This window comes from Pelophylax lessonae, assembly GCF_965119305.1.
Source record: "Pelophylax lessonae genome assembly, chromosome: 2".
In the NCBI taxonomy this organism is placed as follows: Eukaryota; Metazoa; Chordata; class Amphibia; order Anura; family Ranidae; genus Pelophylax; species Pelophylax lessonae.
In genome coordinates, this window is record NC_138769.1 from 737,205,077 (window position 1) to 737,223,792 (window position 18,716).

The following is an 18,716-nucleotide window of genomic DNA, read 5'->3' on the forward strand; positions in this document are numbered from 1 at the left end:
ATAAAATGTATATAAAATACATTTTATATAAATAAAATACATTACAAAAAAAATGCATTATAAATAGGCATTTTATATCTAAAGAGATACATATGGTGTCAGATAAATGACATTAAAATTTAATTTTAAATGTATATTAAAAAATATTATGTTTAATTAAAGTTTTATGTTTAATAAAATGTATATAAAAAAAAATTTACATAAATAAAATAAATTACAAAAAAAATGCATTATAAATAGGCATTGTATATATAAACAATTTGTATATATAAACAATTTTATATAAAAAATGTAATTAATTTATAAAATAAATTACAAAAAAATGCTTTAGAAATAGACATGTTATATCTAAAGAGATACATATGGTTGTCAGATAAATGAAATTAAAAATTAAATTTTAAATGTATATAAAAGAAATGTTATGTTTAATCAAAGTTTTAGGTTTAATAAAATGTATATAAAATACATTTTACATAAATAAAATAAATTACAGATAAAAAAAAAAAAAAAAATGGAATTTCACATATAAAAACGGGGATAAATAAAGTTGTACTCACTCAAACAAATTTCTGACTGCTCCCAGGAATCTAGAGGAACCTAATGCGATCATAGACTGCGACCTGAAAGGAGACAGTTACTGTTCAGAGTGGAGCAGATTGAGAAGAACAGAGCAAGGGTCTAGGGAGCGGTAGGGATGAGCAAATCTACCTGGCTTCATTTTTCTCATATTTCGGCGAATCCCACCGAAGTCTATATTGGGTAAATTTGGTTAGTAAATTCTGTCCGTTTTCAGGCAAACTACTGTCAAAAAGGCATGGAAAGCTGGGCACTGCCACGAGGGGCATGAACCAATGCAAAATGTTGGGGAAAAACAAACAGAAGGCCTTTCATAAAGCTTCAAAGATGACATTGAAAATATACAAATCCTTTAAAGCTGAAGTTTGGTTAGCAGAGCAGTACAGACAGGCACTGTCTGGGAAATGTAACCACAGGGACAGCACCAAATAATCGGGGAAGGATAGCTAACCTGTCCAATCGATGGCTACTTCCCAATTCTGAAGGCAACCTAGGTAGGAACCTGGGGCCCATTTGAGGTCCATGGGGGCCAGCTACAACAATCATTGTCTTGCAGTAAACTAGGTGGATAGCGCAGTTGGGTCAAAGCTGCGTACCTCCTTTGACTGCAGTTGCCGGGATATGTAGGGGGCCAGTGATAATACTTTGCCTAGGGCCTCTGTTTGCCTTAATCCATCTCTGTTCCAGATGGCTGACCACCTCTGCCCATAAGAAGGCTAAGACTGGGTAGGGTTGGGTGGAGACTCCGGGCGTACAAGCATTTACCAGCAATTTCTGAGGAACATTCTCTGAGGTCTTCAGTGCCTAGGGGAGGGGGTTTCAGCACCTCAGGGGCAGAGGTTTTGCAGCACCTTCGAGGGCAGAGGTCTTTCGGCAACCGGGGGGGGGGGGGCAGAAGTCTTTCGGCACCTAGGGGGCAGAGGTTTTGCAGAACCTCCAGTGCAATGGCCTTTCAGGACTTTGGGGGCATCAGTCTTTAGGCACCGTGCGGGCAGAGGTCTTTCCGCACAATGGGGGCAGAGGTCTTTCAGAACCATAGGGGCAGAGGTCTTTCAGAACCATGGAGGCAGGGGTCTTTCAGCACCATGGGGGCAGAGGTCTTTCAGCACCATGGGGGCAGAGGTCTTTCAGCACCATGGGGGGCAGAGGTCTTTCAGCACCATGGGGGCAGAGGTCTTTCAGCACCATGGGGGCAGAGGTCTTTCAGCACCATGGGGGCAGAGGTCTTTCAGCTCCATGGGGGCAGAGATCTTTCAGCTCCATGGGGGCAGAGATCTTTCAACACCATGGGACAGAGATCTTTCAACACCATGGGGGCAGAGGTCTTTCAGCACCATGGGGGCAGAGGTCTTTCAGCACCATGGGGGCAGAGGTCTTTCAGCACCATGGGGGCAGAGGTCTTTCAGCACCATGGGGGCAGAGGTCTTTCAGCACCATGGGGGCAGAGATCTTTCAGCTCCATGGGGGCAGAGATCTTTCAGCACCATGGGACAGAGATCTTTCAACACCATGGGGGCAGAGGTCTTTCAGCACAATGGGGGCAGAGGTCTTTCAGCACCATGGGGGCAGAGATCTTTCAGCACCATGGGGGCAGAGGTCTCTCAGCACCATGGGGGCAGAGGTCTCTCAGCACCATGGGGGCAGAGGTCTTTCAGCACCACGGGGCCAGAGATCTTTCAGCACCACAGGGGCAGAGATCTTTCAGCACCATTGGGGCAGAGATCTTTCAACACCATGGGGGCAGAGGTCTTTCAGCACCATGGGGGCAGAGGTCTTTCAGCACCATGGGGCCAGAGGCCTTTCAGCACCTCCAGGGCAGAGGCCTTTCAGCACCTCCAGGGCAGAGGCCTTTCAGCACCTCCAGGAAAGAGGCCTTTCAGCACCTTGAAGGCAGATGTCTTCCGGTACCTCGAGGGCAGAGGTCTTGCGGTACCTCGAGGGCAGAGGTCTTGCGGTACCTCGAGGGCAGAGGTCTTGCGGTACCTCGAGGGCAGAGGTCTTGCGGTACCTCGAGGGCAGAGGTCTTGCGGCCCCTCAGGGGCAGAGGTCTTTCGGCACCTTGAGGACAAAGGTTTCTCAGCACCTGGAGGGTAGATCACCAGAGTGGAGATAAAGAAGACACTTGCCTGTTCTTCCTTGGCTGCAGCTTCTCCCCTTCCAGGCTCCCGGACCAATCCAGACTCCTGGAATCCAGCGAATCAGAAGAGCGATGCTGCCGGATGTCTCTGCAAAATTGGGAATTGTTACAATTCAACAAATCTGCTACTGAAATAAAGGGGTGTAGATAGTTTTTGTCATTGGCTCCTTCACCAAACACCACCCCAGTGACAAAGTGCCACCCCTCAAACATGCAGTGACTGGACTGTGAGCGACAATCACACTGGATTTTGTGGTTTCTTGCTATTTATTTCATTTAGGGAAACAAAATGGGGATGGTCACGGATTTGGTGGGATTTAGAACTCCATAATTAGGGTTTCTCTTTCGGTTGTGCAGAGACATCTCAGGTGGCCCCCAATGATCTTCCCTCAGTGAGCTGTAAGATGGTCTTCAACACACAGTGCTGGGGGAGCCGGCAACAACTGCTTACTTGCAGACCGTCTCTCTCTAACTGACACTACACACAGAACTGCATAATCTGAGGTCAGGGTTGTCCTTAATCTGATTGGGTGTTCTTCTGTGTGTACTAAATGGAACTGAAAAATATACAATATTCAAGAACAATGGAAATCTCGGATTGGTTGGGGCCCCTATGTGAAGGGGTTACTGATCTGATACTACAGCTGAGTACACGGAATGTACTCCTAGGTTCCCGATATTAGACAAGAAACAGCAGAAGGTGCAAAGAGGGGTGCGGCCAGCAGTGCGGAGTATTACAATATGACATATAATGCAAATAGGGTGTGGTCAGCAGTGCCGAGGGGGAGGAGTCTTACAATATTACAGATATAGCAGCAAGGAGGTGTAGCCAGAAGTTCTGAGGGGGAGGAGTCTTACAGTATGACAGATAAAGCAGTAATGGGGTGTGGTCAGCAGTACTGAAAGGGGTGGAGTCTTCCCGTATTACAGATATAACAAGAATGGGGTGTGGTCAATAGTGCAGATGGGCTGGGGTTCTCACAATATTACAGATGTAGCAGAAATGGGGTGTGGTCAGAAGGGAGGAGTCTAACAATATGACAGAAAAAAGGAATGGGATGTGACCAGCAGTACTGAAGGGGCGGAGCCTCACAGTATGACAGACATATTAGGAATAGGGTGTGGTCAGCCGTACTGAAGGGGTGGAGTCTTACAGTATTGCAGACATAACAGGAATGGGGTGTGATAAGCATTACAGGGGGAGGAGCCTTACAGTATTACAAATGTAGCATAAATGGGGTTTGGTCAGCGGGGAGGAGTCATACAGTATGACAGATCAAACAAAATGGGGTGTGGCCAGCAGTACTGATGGGGTGGAGTCCTACAGTATTACAGATATAAGAGGAATGGGGTGTGGGAAGTGTTACAGAGGGGAGGAGTCTTCCAGTATTACAGATATAGCAAGAATGGGTGTGGCCAGCAGTGCGGAGGGGGAGGGGTCTTACAGTATAGGGTGGGAATGGGGTGTGGCCTGCAGTGCTGAAGGGGAGGAATCTAAGATAATAACTAAAGCGGGAAAAGGGTGTGGCCAGCAGTGCAGAGAGGGAGGAGTCTTACAATATGACAGATAATAGGAATAGGGTGTGGCCATCAACATAGAAGGAGGAGTCTTACAGTATGACAGATGGGAATGGGGTGTGAACAGCAACATAGAGGGAGGAGTCTTACAGTATGACAGATAATGGGAATAGGGTGTGGCCAGCAACGTAGAAGGAGGAGTCTTACAGTATGACAGATAATGGGAATGGGGTGTGACCAGCAACATAGAAGGAGGAGTCTTACAGTATGACAGATAATGGGAATAGGGTGTGGCCAGCAACATAGAACGAGGAGTCTTACAGTATGACAGATAATGGGAATGGGGTGTGACCAGCAACATAGAAGGAGGAGTCTTACAGTATGACAGATAATGGGAATAGGGTGTGGCCAGCAACGTAGAAGGAGGAGTCTTACAGTATGACAGATAATGGGAATGGGGTGTGACCAGCAACATAGAAGGAGGAGTCTTACAGTATGACAGATAATGGGAATAGGGTGTGGCCAGCAACGTAGAAGGAGGAGTCTTACAGTATGACAGATAATGGGAATGGGGTGTGACCAGCAACATAGAAGGAGGAGTCTTACAGTATGACAGATAATGGGAATGGGGTGTGACCAGCAACATAGAAGGAGGAGTCTTACAGTATGACAGATAATGGGAATAGGGTGTGGCCAGCAACGTAGAAGGAGGAGTCTTACAGTATGACAGATAATGGGAATAGGGTGTGGCCAGCAACGTAGAAGGAGGAGTCTTACAGTATGACAGATAATGGGAATGGGGTGTGACCAGCAACGTAGAAGGAGGAGTCTTACAGTATGACAGATGATGGGAATGGGGTGTGGCCAGCAACGTAGAAGGAGGAGTCTTACAGTATGACAGATAATTGGAATGGGGTGTGACCAGCAACATAGAGGGAGGAGTCTTACAGTATGATAGATAATGGGGATGGTGTGGCCAGTAGTGCGGAGGGGGAGGAGTCTTACAGTATAGGGTGGGATGGGGTGTGGCCTGCAGTGCTGAAGGTGAGGAATCTTAGATAATAACAATTATAGCGGGAATAGTGTGTGGCCAGCAGCGCATAGAGCGAGGAGTCTTACAATATAACAGATAATGGGAATGGGGTGTGACCAGCAACATAGAAGGACTATTACAGTATGACAGATAATGAGAATGGGGTGTGGCCAGCAACATAAAGGGAGGAGTCTTACAGTATGACAGATAATGGGAATGGGGTGTGGCCAGCAACATAGAGGGAGGAGTCTTACAGTATGACAGATATAGCAGGAATGGGGTGCAGCCAGCACGAGGATAACAAAATCTGCGAATCGTCTTTAGCGTCTCTGCAAAGCAAAAAGTAGGGAGTTCATCGTATGGCGCAGAACAAAGAAACATAAAAGAAAAAATCAGTCTCACCGCCAACATTAACATTAATCCAGAGAGAATAAATATTAAATTATCCCGAAAAATACTCAGGATGCAGCAAAGAGAGGAAAAAAAAATCACCGGCAGCGAGGCCGCGAGGACTTACCCTTCAGCACTAAGCGTTTTTGTTAACGCTTTTTTGACTGTGCGAGTCCACATCTCTTTCCACCGCCTACAAAACACCAAACAGATCTCACCCATAAAAATAATAAAGTTTATCTTGGCATAAAAAAATGACACAAGGAACGCTGTACAACCTGAACAATGTAACTGACAGAGAGTCATAGCTGGGAACTTTCCGGCGTTCGGTCAGAGATCCGGGGAAAACCAGGATACTGAACTCAACTCTCTGAGTGGCAAGATGGCAGGTGGTACACATCAGGCACAGCGGGGGCTGGGAGAGCTGCTGGAGGGAGAGTTCTTCATCCAATGGCAGCTTGTGAGAAGAATCCCCCCCCCCCCCAATTATTACAATACTTCAACTATGCCTTCCACATAACTTCACCTGTGCTATCTGCATAGCCCCCTTCACCTGTGACCCCCCCACCCACCCACTTATCCCAACACTTCACCAGTGTTTCTCCCATAAACCCAACACTTTACCGATTTCCTCCCCCATGACCCAACACTTCATCTGTTCTCCCCAATACTTCACCTGTGCTTCTCTAAAAACACTTCATCTGTTCTCCCCTAATTACCCCAACACTTCATCTGTGTCTCCCCATAACCTCAACATGTCACCTGTGCTTCCATAATAACCCCAACACTTCATCTGTGTCTCCCCCATAACCGCAACACTTCATCTGTGTCTCCCCCATAGCCTCAACATGCCACCTGTACTTCCGTAATAACCCCAACACTTCATGTGTGTCTCCCCCTTAACCCCAACACTTCATCTGTGTCTCCCCATAACCGCAACACTTCATCTGTGTCTCCCCCATAACCCCAACACTTCATCTGTGCTTCTCTAATAACCCCAATACTTCATGAGTGTGTGTCCCCTATAACCCCAACACTTCATGTGTGTGTCCCCTATAACCCCAACACTTCACCTGTGCTCCCCCTTTTTACCCCAACACTTTATCTGTGCCCCCCCCCCCATAAACCCAGTACTTCACTGATTCCCTCCCCATAATCAAACACTTCACCTGTGCTTCTCTAAAAACACTTCATCTGTTCTCCCCTTATTACCCCAGCACTTCATCTGTGTCTCCCCCATAACCTCAACATGTCACCTGTGCTTCCGTAATAACCCCAACACGTTATGTAAGTGTCCCCTATAACCCCAACACTTCACATGTGCTTCAATAATAACCCCAACACTTCACCTGTGTCTCCCCCATAACCCCAACACTTCACCTGTGTCTCCCCCATAACCCCAACACTTCACCCATGCCTCCCCCATAACTTCAACACTTCACCCATGCCTCCCCCATACCCCAACACTTCACCCATGCCTCCCCCATACCCCAACACTTCACCTATGCCTCCCCCATAACTCCAACACTTCACCCATGTCTCCCCCATAACTTCAACACTTCACCCATGCCTCCCCCATACTCCAACACTTCACCCATGCCTCCCCCATAACTTCAACACTTCACCCATGCCTCCCCCATACCCCAACACTTCACCATGCCTCCCCCATAACTCCGACACTTCACCCATGCCTCCCCCATAACTCCAACACTTCACCCATGCCTCCCCCATACCCCAACACTTCACCCATGCCTCCCCCATAACTTCAACACTTCACCCATGCCTCCCCCATACCCCAACACTTCACCCATGCCTCATCCATAACTTCAACACTTCACCCATGCCTCCCCCCTACTCCAACACTTCACCCATGCCTCCCCCATACCCCAACACTTCACCTATGCCTCCCCCATAACTCCAACACTTCACCCATGTCTCCCCCATAACTCCAACACTTCACCCATGCCTCTACCATAACCCCAATACTTCCCCCGTGCTTCTTCATAAACCACAAGGACAAGTTCAAGTTTTTTAATTTTTTGCGATTGTCACTTTGACATCTTGGCCCCTAGTCAAGCTTAACTCCAACACTTCACCCATGCCTCCCCCATAACTCCGACACTTCACCCATGCCTCCCCCATAACTCCGACACTTCACCCATGCCTCCCCCATAACTCCGACACTTCACCCATGCCTCCCCCATAACTCCAACACTTCACCCATGCCTCCCCCATACCCCAACACTTCACCCATGCCTCCCCCATAACTTCAACACTTCACCCATGCCTCCCCCATACCCCAACACTTCACCCATGCCTCCCCCATAACTTCAACACTTCACCCATGCCTCCCCCATACCCCAACACTTCACCCATGCCTCCCCCATACCCCAACACTTCACCTATGCCTCCCCCATAACTCCAACACTTCACCCATGTCTCCCCCATAACTCCAACACTTCACCCATGCCTCTACCATAACCCCAATACTTCCCCCGTGCTTCTTCATAAACCACAAGGACAAGTTCAAGTTTTTTAATTTTTTGCGATTGTCACTTTGACATCTTGGCCCCTAGTCAAGCTTGCCCAGATTTGTGCCGGTTACACTTTAAGAAGGTAGATAGTCAGTGCTCCTTAAAAATATTGTGTAAAGAAGGTACCTTCACCCTCTATCATAATAGACTTACTAAGTCGAATTAGCCTAGAAACAACAGGGGAGAGGGGGGAACAGGATGGGAAAAGGGAGTGGGGCAGGTATGTTGTAACAATATAACATGTCTCCGGGTTCAGGCCAGCAGTTGGGCCACATTCCTATACAATTTCCTATCTATCTATAGGACGAGGCACAGTGTATCAATTTTTTTGAGGTCCCTGTTTTTTTCCGCCATGAGACATTAATTTCTTGTTGGGCCACAATCGACATGTTTCGCCGCCGAAGCCGCTTCTTCAGGAGCTCGACCATGAGTATCAAACTCCTGAAGAAGCGGCTTCAGCCGTGAAACATGTTGAGTGTGGCCCAACTGCAGGCTTGAACCCCGAGACATGTTGTATTGCTACGGCACAGGTAAAGCGGTGTCACTGCAATTGAGCCTCTTGAACTGACCAATTTTTATGAATATGTAATGTACTACTGATTGTCCTATTTCTTTTTATCATACTATTTGTAATGGAAATCCTTGATTTTATTTAATTGTCCATGTTCTTTGACAGTACCAAGAAAATCCTGCTTGCCCCACTCTCTTTTCCCATCCTGCCCCCCCCCACTCCCACTCTCCACTGTTGTTTCTTGGCCAATTTGGCTTAGTAAAACGCCCAGGTGCGCTCCGCTCTCACCTCTCATTCAGGTTGTTCTGCTGCTCTGCCTGCATAGCCTTCTTCTTGGTCATGCTCTCGATCAGATCCCGCTGCTCGATCTCCTTATCTTGCAGCTCCTGCTCCATCCAGAGGCGTCGGGACAGCAGGATGTCATACTTCTCCTTCAGGTCGGCGTTGTCGCAGACAAGGCAGACCTCCTCCTCCTCCAGACACTGCCGCTGCAGCCGACGTGCCTCCATCTCATCTAAGAGCTCAGCTTTCCTGCTCAGAGGAAGACCGAAAATATGGTCAGGCACTCCAAAGAAAACACCCAACCTTATGTACTTTTCATTTCTTTAAGAGCCTATTCACATCTGTGCCTTGTGGTGTGCTGAAACGCGTTGTGCGCTGGAGCTGCATTACCTTAGTGCACTGGGGTCCCATTATGCACTGCTATTGTTAAGTGTAGGCCCCGAATGCATCACACTTTGGGCAAAACTGAAAAACTTTTGGGATCCACACTGGGTACAATATGAATCATTGACCCTCATCTTGGATGCACCCATGACCCTCATCTTGGGTGCACCCATGACCCTCATCTTGGATGCATCCACGACCCTCATCTTGGATGCATCCATGACCCTCATCTTGGATGCATCCATGATCTTCATCTTGGATGCGCCCATGATCCTCATCTTGGATTCCATGACCCCCATCTTGGATGCACCCATGACCCTCATCTTGGATGCATCCATGACCCTCATCTTGGATGCATCCATGACCCTCATCTTGGATGCATCCATGATCTTCATCTTGGATGCGCCCATGACCCTCATCTTGGATGCGCCCATGACCCTCATCTTGGATGCACCCATGACCCTCATCTTGGATGCACCCATGACCCTCATCTTGGATGCACCCCATGACCCTCATCTTGGATGCACCCATGACCCTCATCTTGGATGCACCCATGACCCTCATCTTGGATGCACCCATGACCTTCATCTTGGATGCACCCATGACCCTCATCTTGCATGCATCCATGACCCTCATCTTGGATGCATCCATGACCCTCATCTTGGATGCATCCATGACCCTCATCTTGGATGCATCCATGACCCTCATCTTGGATGCATCCATGAACCTCATCTTGGATGCACCCATGACCCTCATCTTGGATGCACCCATGACCCTCATCTTGGATGCACCCATAACCCTCATCTTGGATGCACCCATAACCCTCATCTTGGATGCACCCATGACCCTCATCTTGGATGCACCCATGACCCTCATCTTGGATGCACCCATGACCTTCATCTTGAATGCACCCATGACCCTCATCTTGGATGCACCCATGACCCTCATCTTGGATGCACCCTTGAACCTCATCTTGGATGCACCCATGACCCTCACCTTGGATGCACCCATGACCCTCATCTTGGATGCACCCATGACCCTCATCTTGGATGCACCCATGACCCTCATCTTGGATGCACCCATGACCCTCATCTTGGATGCACCCATGACCCTCATCTTGGATGCACCCATGACCCTCATCTTGGATGCACCCATGACCCTCATCTTGTAAAGCATGCTGGTCTTTTTGACTAGAAAGGCCCAGCACTAGCTGTCTGCTTATTAACAGCCTGTGAATGTATTACTATGCCAACCAGGTCTGCTAGGAGAAGGAGAAAAGATTTTTCTGCATTCTGTGTATTCTGATCTCCCCAGCCTGTAAGGTCTCTTTTAGAACAGCAGCTGGCTTTGAGTCGGCAGACAATGGCTACTCCTCTTTATAACTCCCCTCCTGCTGGTTGCAAGTAATTCTGTATACAGTATATATGATAATATTGTACAATATTTCAAAGACACCCAATTTTTTTTTTTAACGCCCGGGAGCGTTATAAAGAAAAATGCCCACATAAAACACCCGGCACTCACTTGGTGTTTTGCTTCTTCAGCCAATCATCTCTCTCCTGCACTTGTTTCTTTCGCTCACAGGCTTCAAACGCCAACTGCCAAAAAAATCATCCACAAAATCAGCAGGAGTCAAATTCCTAAACAGAACGAGGGGTTTCCACCATCCCTGTGCTGAGTTCCTGGGTCTGTACACCCACTGTGCCCATTATGAGGGGTATCCACCATCCCTGTGCTGAGTTCCCGGGTATGTACACCTGCTGTTCCCTATGAAGGGTTCCCACCATCCCTGTGCTGAATTACCGGGTCTGTACACCTGCTGTGCCCATTATGAGGGGTTCCCACCATCCCTGTGCTGAGTTCCCGGGTCTGTACACCTGCTGTGCCCATTATGAGGGGTTCCCACCATCCCTGTGCTGAGTTCCCGGGTCTGTACACCTGCTGTGCCCATTATGAGGGGTTCCCACCATCCCTGTGCTGAGTTCCCGGGTCTGTACACCTGCTGTGCCCATTATGAGGGGTTCCCACCATCCCTGTGATGAGTTCCCAGGTCTGTACACCCGCTGTGCCCATTATGAGGGGTTCCCACCATCCCTGTGATGAGTTCCCGGGTCTGTACACCCCTGCTGTGCTCATTATGAGGGTTCCCTACCATCCCTGTGTTGAGTTCTCGGATCTGTACACCTGCTGTGCCCATTATGAGGGGTTCCCACCATCCCTGTGATGAGTTCCCAGGTCTGTACACCCGCTGTGCCCATTATGAGGGGTTCCCACCATCCCTGTGATGAGTTCCCGGGTCTGTACACCCCTGCTGTGCTCATTATGAGGGTTCCCTACCATCCCTGTGTTGAGTTCTCGGATCTGTACACCTGCTGTGCCCATTATGAGTGGTTCCCACCATCCCTGTACTGAATTCCTGGGTCTGCACCCCTGCTGTGCCCACTATGAGGGGTTCCCACCATCCCTGGATTTGTTTTAAAAGCCCCGGTCTCAATGAACAACCATGAAATGCCTATTCTACTGCCTTATTCCTATTCCCGTTTAGAGGAAGCTCTTGGGTTGTAGTACATACCTCACCATTCGATGTCCTAATTTCAGCAATTTCCTTCTGTAGTGCAGAAAGGTCACCTGATCCAGGACTATGGGGCACATCTGAAGGAGACCTGCAACACAGAAATCGGGACAAGTTTAGTCCATTTCTACAAATGCTTTAAATAAACTACGACTCTATCCCAGTGCCTGAAATATGTTAATGTCAAAACTGTAGTTCATAAGCAGCCAGAAACAACAGAAAGATCTCTCAGCCAAATTACTGGCTCTGCTCTTGTCCACCTATCCACCTAAATGTTTGGGATGTTCCTCCTTACCCCCTTTCACCGCAGGATATCTCCATCCGACTGTGTGTTTCTGCCCCAGCATAGTGCTCCCCTCCTTTGCATGTTCCTGCCCACCATGAGATGTCCCCATCCATCTCTGTATTTCTGCCCACTATGGAGTGTGCCCGCCTACTTTCGCAGGTTCCTGCCCACCATAGGCTGTCTCCGCCCACCTCTGCATGTTACTGCCTATCAAAATGTGTCATCCTCCAGTTTTGCAAGTTACTGTCCACCCTGGAGTATCCCTTCTAATCTTTGCAGGTTCCTGCCCACCATGAGGTGTCCCCACCCACCTTCACAGGTTCCTGTACACCATGGTATCTCCACCCACCTTTGCAAATTTCTTACTAAACATGGGTATTTCTGTTCAGTTTTGAAAGTTCTTGGCCACCAGGGGTGTCCCTGCCCACCATTGCATGTTCCTGCCCACCATGGGGTATCCCTGCCAACCACTGCATGTTCCTGCCCACCATGGGGTATCCCTGCCCACCACTGCATGTTCCTGCCCACCATGAGGTATCCCTGCCCACCATTGCATGTTCCTGCCCACCATGGGGTATCCCTGCCCACCACTGCATGTTCCTGCCCACCATGAGGTATCCCTGCCCACCACTGCATGTTCCTGCCCACCACGAGGTATCCCTGCCCACCACTGTATGTTCCTGCCCACCATGGGGTATCCATGCTCACCTTTGAATATTCCTGCACTCCATGGGGTGTCTCCACCCACCTTTGAAAATTCCTTACCACCCTTGGGTGTTCCTGCTCACTTTTTCAGGTTCCTGCTCATCATGAGGTGTACCTGTTCACCTTCATAGGTTCCGTCCCACTATGAGGTGCCCCTTCCCACCTTGGGGTGTCTTTGATCACTTTTACATGGTCCTTCCCATTGTGAGGTATCTCTGCTCACCTTTGAATATTACTGCACACAGTGGGGTGACTCCACCCACCTTTGCAAATTCCTTCCCACCCTTGGGTGTCCTTGCCCACCTTTGGAGGTCCCTGCTCACCAAAGGATGTCCCTTCTTACTTTTGAAGGTTCCTGCTCATTAATATTCCTGCCCACCAAGGGGTGTCCCCAACCACCTTTGCAGTTCCTGTCCACTATGAGGTGTCCCTGCTCACCTTTACAGGTCCCTGCTCACCAGGGGGTGTCCCTTCTCACTTTTAAAGGTTCCTGCTCATTAATATTCCTGCCCACCAAGGGGTGTCCCCAACCACCTTTGCAAATTCCTTCCCACCCTTGGGTGTCCTTGCCCACCTTTGGAGGTCCCTGCTCACCAAGGGGTGTCCCTTCTCACTTTTAAAGGTTCCTGCTCATTAATATTCCTGCCCACCAAGGGGTGTCCCCAACCACCTTTGCAGTTCCTGTCCACCATGAGGTGTCCCTGCTCACCTTTACAGGTCCCTTGCCACCATTGGGTGTTCCTAGTCACTTTGTCAGGTTCCTGCCCACCATAGGTGTCCCTGCTCGCCTGTGCATGTTCTTATCCACCATGGGGTAGTATCCTCCACCCAGCTTTGTTTGTTCCATTTTCCAAGAATCTGAGCTCTCGGTACTCACCTCGCTGCATGGTGGGTCCCGGGGGAGGCGAGCGGTTCAGTTTGGATTTTTTCAGTCAGATCCTTCAGAAAAACCGACTTTTCCAATAGCTTATTGTCTTAAAAGACAAAAAAAAAAAAAAAACACATTATAAGAGACATTCAATACTATATTCGGCCAACTGCAAGGTCCCACTCACATCTGTGCTGGGAAAAAGTCTGGCTTGTTGCAGAAACTCTCTAACTGACAGACAAGCCACCTATGTGATACGGTACATTCAATCTTAGACAATTCCTCCCACCCACTCCACAATACGCTGGTCAGTCTGCGGAGTACCATCAGCGACAGATTGTTGCAACCACCATCCACCACAGAGGGGCATAGGAAATCATTTTTGCCTGTGCCCATCACATTATATAATATGTGAGTGCTGGATGTGAAGATTTAATCCGGTTTATGATCAGGAGTTTTATGTAGCTTTTATAGTATGTTGGTTTTCGGTAATTATTATTTGGGGCAATGCTAGAGAAAGTGGAGTATTATTTGCATTTTGGTAGTTTTCTGTTATTTTTTCAATCTGTTATTTATTTCATGTTGTATTTCAATAGTATGGATGGTTTATTAGAGTATAGCTTTAATCAATTAAGCCCCGGAGGATTTTCCTGCTCAAAGACCAGGGCCTATTTTGCGATTCGGCACTGCATGATTTTAACGGACAATTGCGCGGTCGTGCGACGCTGTACCCAAATGAAATTGACGTCCTTTTTTCCCCACAAACAGAGCTTTCTTTTGGTGGTATTTGATCACCTGTGTGATTTTTATTTTTTGCGCTATAAACAAAAAAAGAGCGTCAATTTTGAAAAAATAAAAATATTTTTCACATTTTTTTATATAAAATTCCCCCAAAAAAATGTAAAAATCTGAATTTTTTAACATTTTAGGCCAATTTGTTTCCTGCTACATATTTTTGGTAAAAAAAAAAAAAAAAAAAATCGAAATAAGCGTATTTTGATTGGTTTGCGCAAAAGTTATTGCGTTTACTAACTACGGGAAAGATTTATGACATTTTTATTGTTTTTTTTTTTTAACTAGTAATGGTGGCGATCTGCGATTTTTTTTGCGGGACTGCGACATTGCGGCGGACAGATCGGACCCTTGACTGACATTTTTGAAACTTTTGGGGGTACCAGTAACATTACTACAGTAATTAGTGCTATAAATATGCACTGTTACTGTAAAAATGACACTGGCAGGGACGGGGTTAACTTTATTAGTGATCAAGGGGTTAAGTGTGTCCCTAGGGGCGTGATTCTAACTGTCAAGGGGCGTGGCTTGTGATGTAACCACAGAGACATACGATCCTACATAGCAGGATCGTATGATCTCTGCAGTTACACCAGGGAGAATGACAGGCGGCTTTGTTTACATCAGCCGCCTGCCTTTCTCCCTCTCCAGCGGGAGATCGCGAGTGACCGACGGACATCAGAGCCACCGATCACACACGCGGGGATGGCCGTGAACAAGTGGGAGCAGACTCCATCAGGTTTTCTTCCAGAATGGTCCTGTATTTGGCTCCATCCATCTTCCCATCAATTTTAACCATCTTCCCTGTCCCTGCTGAAGAAAAGCAGGCCCACACCATGATGCTGCCACCACCATGTTTGACAGTGGGGATGGTGTGTTCAGGGTGATGAGCTGTGTTGCTTTTACGCCAAACATAACGTTTTGCATTGTTGCCAAAAAGTTTGATTTTGGTTTCATCTGAGCAGAGCACCTTCTTCCACATGTTTGGTGTCTCCCAGGTGGCTTGTGGCAAACTTTAAACGACACTTTTTATGGATATCTTTAAGAAATGGCTTTCTTCTTGCCACTCTTCCATAAAGGCCAGATTTGTGCAGTATACGACTGATTGTTGTCCTATGGACAGAGTCTCCCACCTCAGCTGTAGATCTCTGCAGTTCATCCAGAGTGATCATGGGCCTCTTGGCTGCATCTCTGATCAGTCTTCTCCTTGTATGAGCTGAAAGTTTAGAGGGACGGCCAGGTCTTCATAGATTTGCAGTGGTCTGATACTCCTTCCATTTCAATATTATCGCTTGCACAGTGCTCCTTGGGATGTTTAAAGCTTGGGAAATCTTTTTGTATCCAAATCCGGCTTTAAACTTCTCCACAACAGTATCTCGGACCTGCCTGGTGTGTTCCTTGTTCTTCATGATGCTCTCTGCGCTTTAAACGGACCTCTGAGACTATCACAGTGCAGGTGCATTTATACGGAGACTTGATTACACACAGGTGGATTCTATTTATCATCATTAGTCATTTAGGTCAACATTGGATCATTCAGAGATCCTCACTGAACTTCTGGAGAGAGTTTGCTGCACTGAAAATAAAGGGGCTGAATAATTTTGCACGCCCAGTTTTTCATTTGTTAACAAAGTTTGAAATATCCAATAAATTTCGTTCCACTTCATGATTGTGTCCCACTTGTTGTTGATTCTTCACAAAAAAATTACAGTTTTATATCTTTATGTTTGAAGCCTGAAATGTGGCAAAAGGTCGCAAAGTTCAAGAGGGGCAAATACTTTCGCAAGGCACTGTATGTCCAACCAATCTCAGAAAGTTGGGAGGTTTGGTGACGTTATGGAGCCAGTCCTAGAGGAACATGCCTGAGGACCATGGAGAAAATATCTGAAGAACATCTCTGGAAGATTGATGTGTCCAGCCCATCTTAGAAAGTTTGGAGGTCTGGTGAAATTATGTAGCCAGCATGTAGCCAATCCCAGAGAAACATCTTTGAGGAACATAGAGCAAATTCCTGGGGAACATCTCAAGAGTGCTGTGTCCAGCTCATCCCAGCAAGCTGGGAGATCTGGTGTTGTTATGGAGCCAGTGTAATTGTATAAAAATCAGCACTTCGCATTCCCCCAAAATAAATCTGTCTCCAGCAGCTAGAATAACCCTATCAGCCCCAAGAAAGGTTCTTCAAACCTAAACATTGTTTTCCAAGCACTTTGAGTCACTGTCCTCAAGGATGCTCCTCATTGATGCTTCTCATTGATGCTCCTCATTGATGCTCCTCAGGGGTGCTCCTCAGGGATGCTCCTCATTGATGCTCCTCAGGGATTTGCTCCATGCTGGCTCCATAACATACAAACAATGTGTTTCCAGCGCTTAGAGTCACTATCCCAAATTCAAATACAATAGTGCCCGTGTCAATAGAGATTCAATCTTAAAATTTTCTTACATACAGTGCTCAAGAAAACTATCAGTCATATCATGAATAAATGGGTCATACCAAGCATGTCTAACTATACAGATTGCCACCAGATGCCATTTTCCCTCTACTTTCATAGCCTTTTCCTCTTTAAAAAGCCTATAAGACGAAACGCGTTGAGGAAGTCAGGTTGACAGAAATTAAAGTTGGGTCAGCACCCGGGAAGTTGCAATTCTGCCATCTTTGAGAATACTACGAGCATTGTTTGGATTGTCTTCTGTCATGTAAGCATATCTTTTAACAAAAACAGTGACTTTATATTAATACTGCACTATGGAATTGCTTTTTTTTTTTAGAAGTATATGAGGTGCCTAAGGAGAGTGATTTCGGTGACCAAGGAAGATCCCCATAACATGCTGTACCTAAGGGTCGCTCCATCTGGTGAGATTCCACTGCATGTGGGTATTGCATGGTGGTTGGAGAGGAAGATTGGGTGCAATATTACTTGATTTTAAGACTGCACTTGCACATTTATGTGTATCCCCAATATTTCTTTGTCTGAGTCCCCCCCCCCCCCCCCGGCAAGCCAACTGCTGGGGGGGCACCCATACGGGTGCACTCCCAAGCTGGGCTGTGTGCATCCACAGACAAACACAGTGTGGCTTGGCCATGTCCCCCGCTCTCTGCTCACTGGATTTGACCAATGGCAAGCGGACTTCCTCAACGTGTTTCATCATATAGACTTTTTCAAGGGGAAAAAGACATGGAAGGAAATAGGAAGCAACGGATCTATGATGTTCTGTGGAAGAAGAGGGAAAGTGACACCTGGTGGTAATCAGCATAGTTACGCATGCTTGATACGACCCATTTATATATGAGGGTCTAATTTTCTGGTGAGCGCTTATAGTTTTCTTGAGCACTGTATGGAAGAGAATTTGAAGATTAAATCTCTATTATATAGCATTTGGTATAGTGACTCTAAGCACTGGGAACACGTTGTTTGTATGTTATGGAGCCAACTTGGAGCAAAACCCTGAAGAACATCCCTGTGGAGCATCCCTGAGGAGCATCCTTGAGGAGCTTTATTGAGAAGCACCCTTGAGGAGTATCAATGAGGAGCGTTCTTGAGGAGCATCAATGAGGAGCGTACTTGAGAAACATCCCTGAGAAGCATCCCTGAGGAGCATCCCTGAGGAGCATCCCTGAGGAGCTTTATTGAGAAGCGCCCTTGAGGAGTATCAATGAGGAGCGTTCTTGAGGAGTATCAATGAGGAGCGCCCTTGAGAAACATCCCTGAGAAGCATCCCTGAGGAGCATCCTTGAGGAGCTTTATTGAGAAGCGCCCTTGAGGAGTATCAATGAGGAGCATTCTTGAGGAGTATCAATGAGGAGCGTTCTTGAGGAACATCCTTGAGAAGCATCCCTGAGGAGCATCCTTGAGGAGCTTTATTGAGAAGCGCCCTTGAGGAGTGTCAATGAGGGGCGTTCTTGAGGAGTATCAATGAGGAGCACCCTTAAGAAATATCCCTGAGAAGCATCCCTGAGGAGCATCCCTGAGAAGCATCCCTGAGGAGCATCCCTGAGGAGCATCCTTGAGGAGCATCCTTGAGGAGCTTTATTGAGAAGCGCCCTTGAGGAGTATCAATGAGGAGCGTTCTTGAGGAGTATCAATGAGGAGCGCCCTTGAGAAACATCCCTGAGAAGCATCCCTGAGGAGC

General features: G+C 47.4%; 1 protein-coding gene across 1 annotated transcript in view; it reads right to left on the reverse strand.

Moving 5' to 3' along the window:
- ATG16L2 (autophagy related 16 like 2) overlaps positions 1 to 18,716 on the reverse strand; it is a 134,091-nt gene that overhangs the window by 68,916 nt on the left and 46,459 nt on the right. Inside the window, exons 2-8 of the mRNA XM_082244580.1 lie at positions 13,806 to 13,902; positions 11,938 to 12,028; positions 10,890 to 10,963; positions 8,988 to 9,230; positions 5,782 to 5,847; positions 2,699 to 2,801; positions 558 to 613 (exon numbers count right to left, since the gene is read on the reverse strand). Of these exons, the coding sequence (XP_082100706.1) occupies positions 558 to 613; positions 2,699 to 2,801; positions 5,782 to 5,847; positions 8,988 to 9,230; positions 10,890 to 10,963; positions 11,938 to 12,028; positions 13,806 to 13,902 (730 nt within the window). The remainder of the gene's footprint in view (positions 1 to 557; positions 614 to 2,698; positions 2,802 to 5,781; positions 5,848 to 8,987; positions 9,231 to 10,889; positions 10,964 to 11,937; positions 12,029 to 13,805; positions 13,903 to 18,716) is intronic.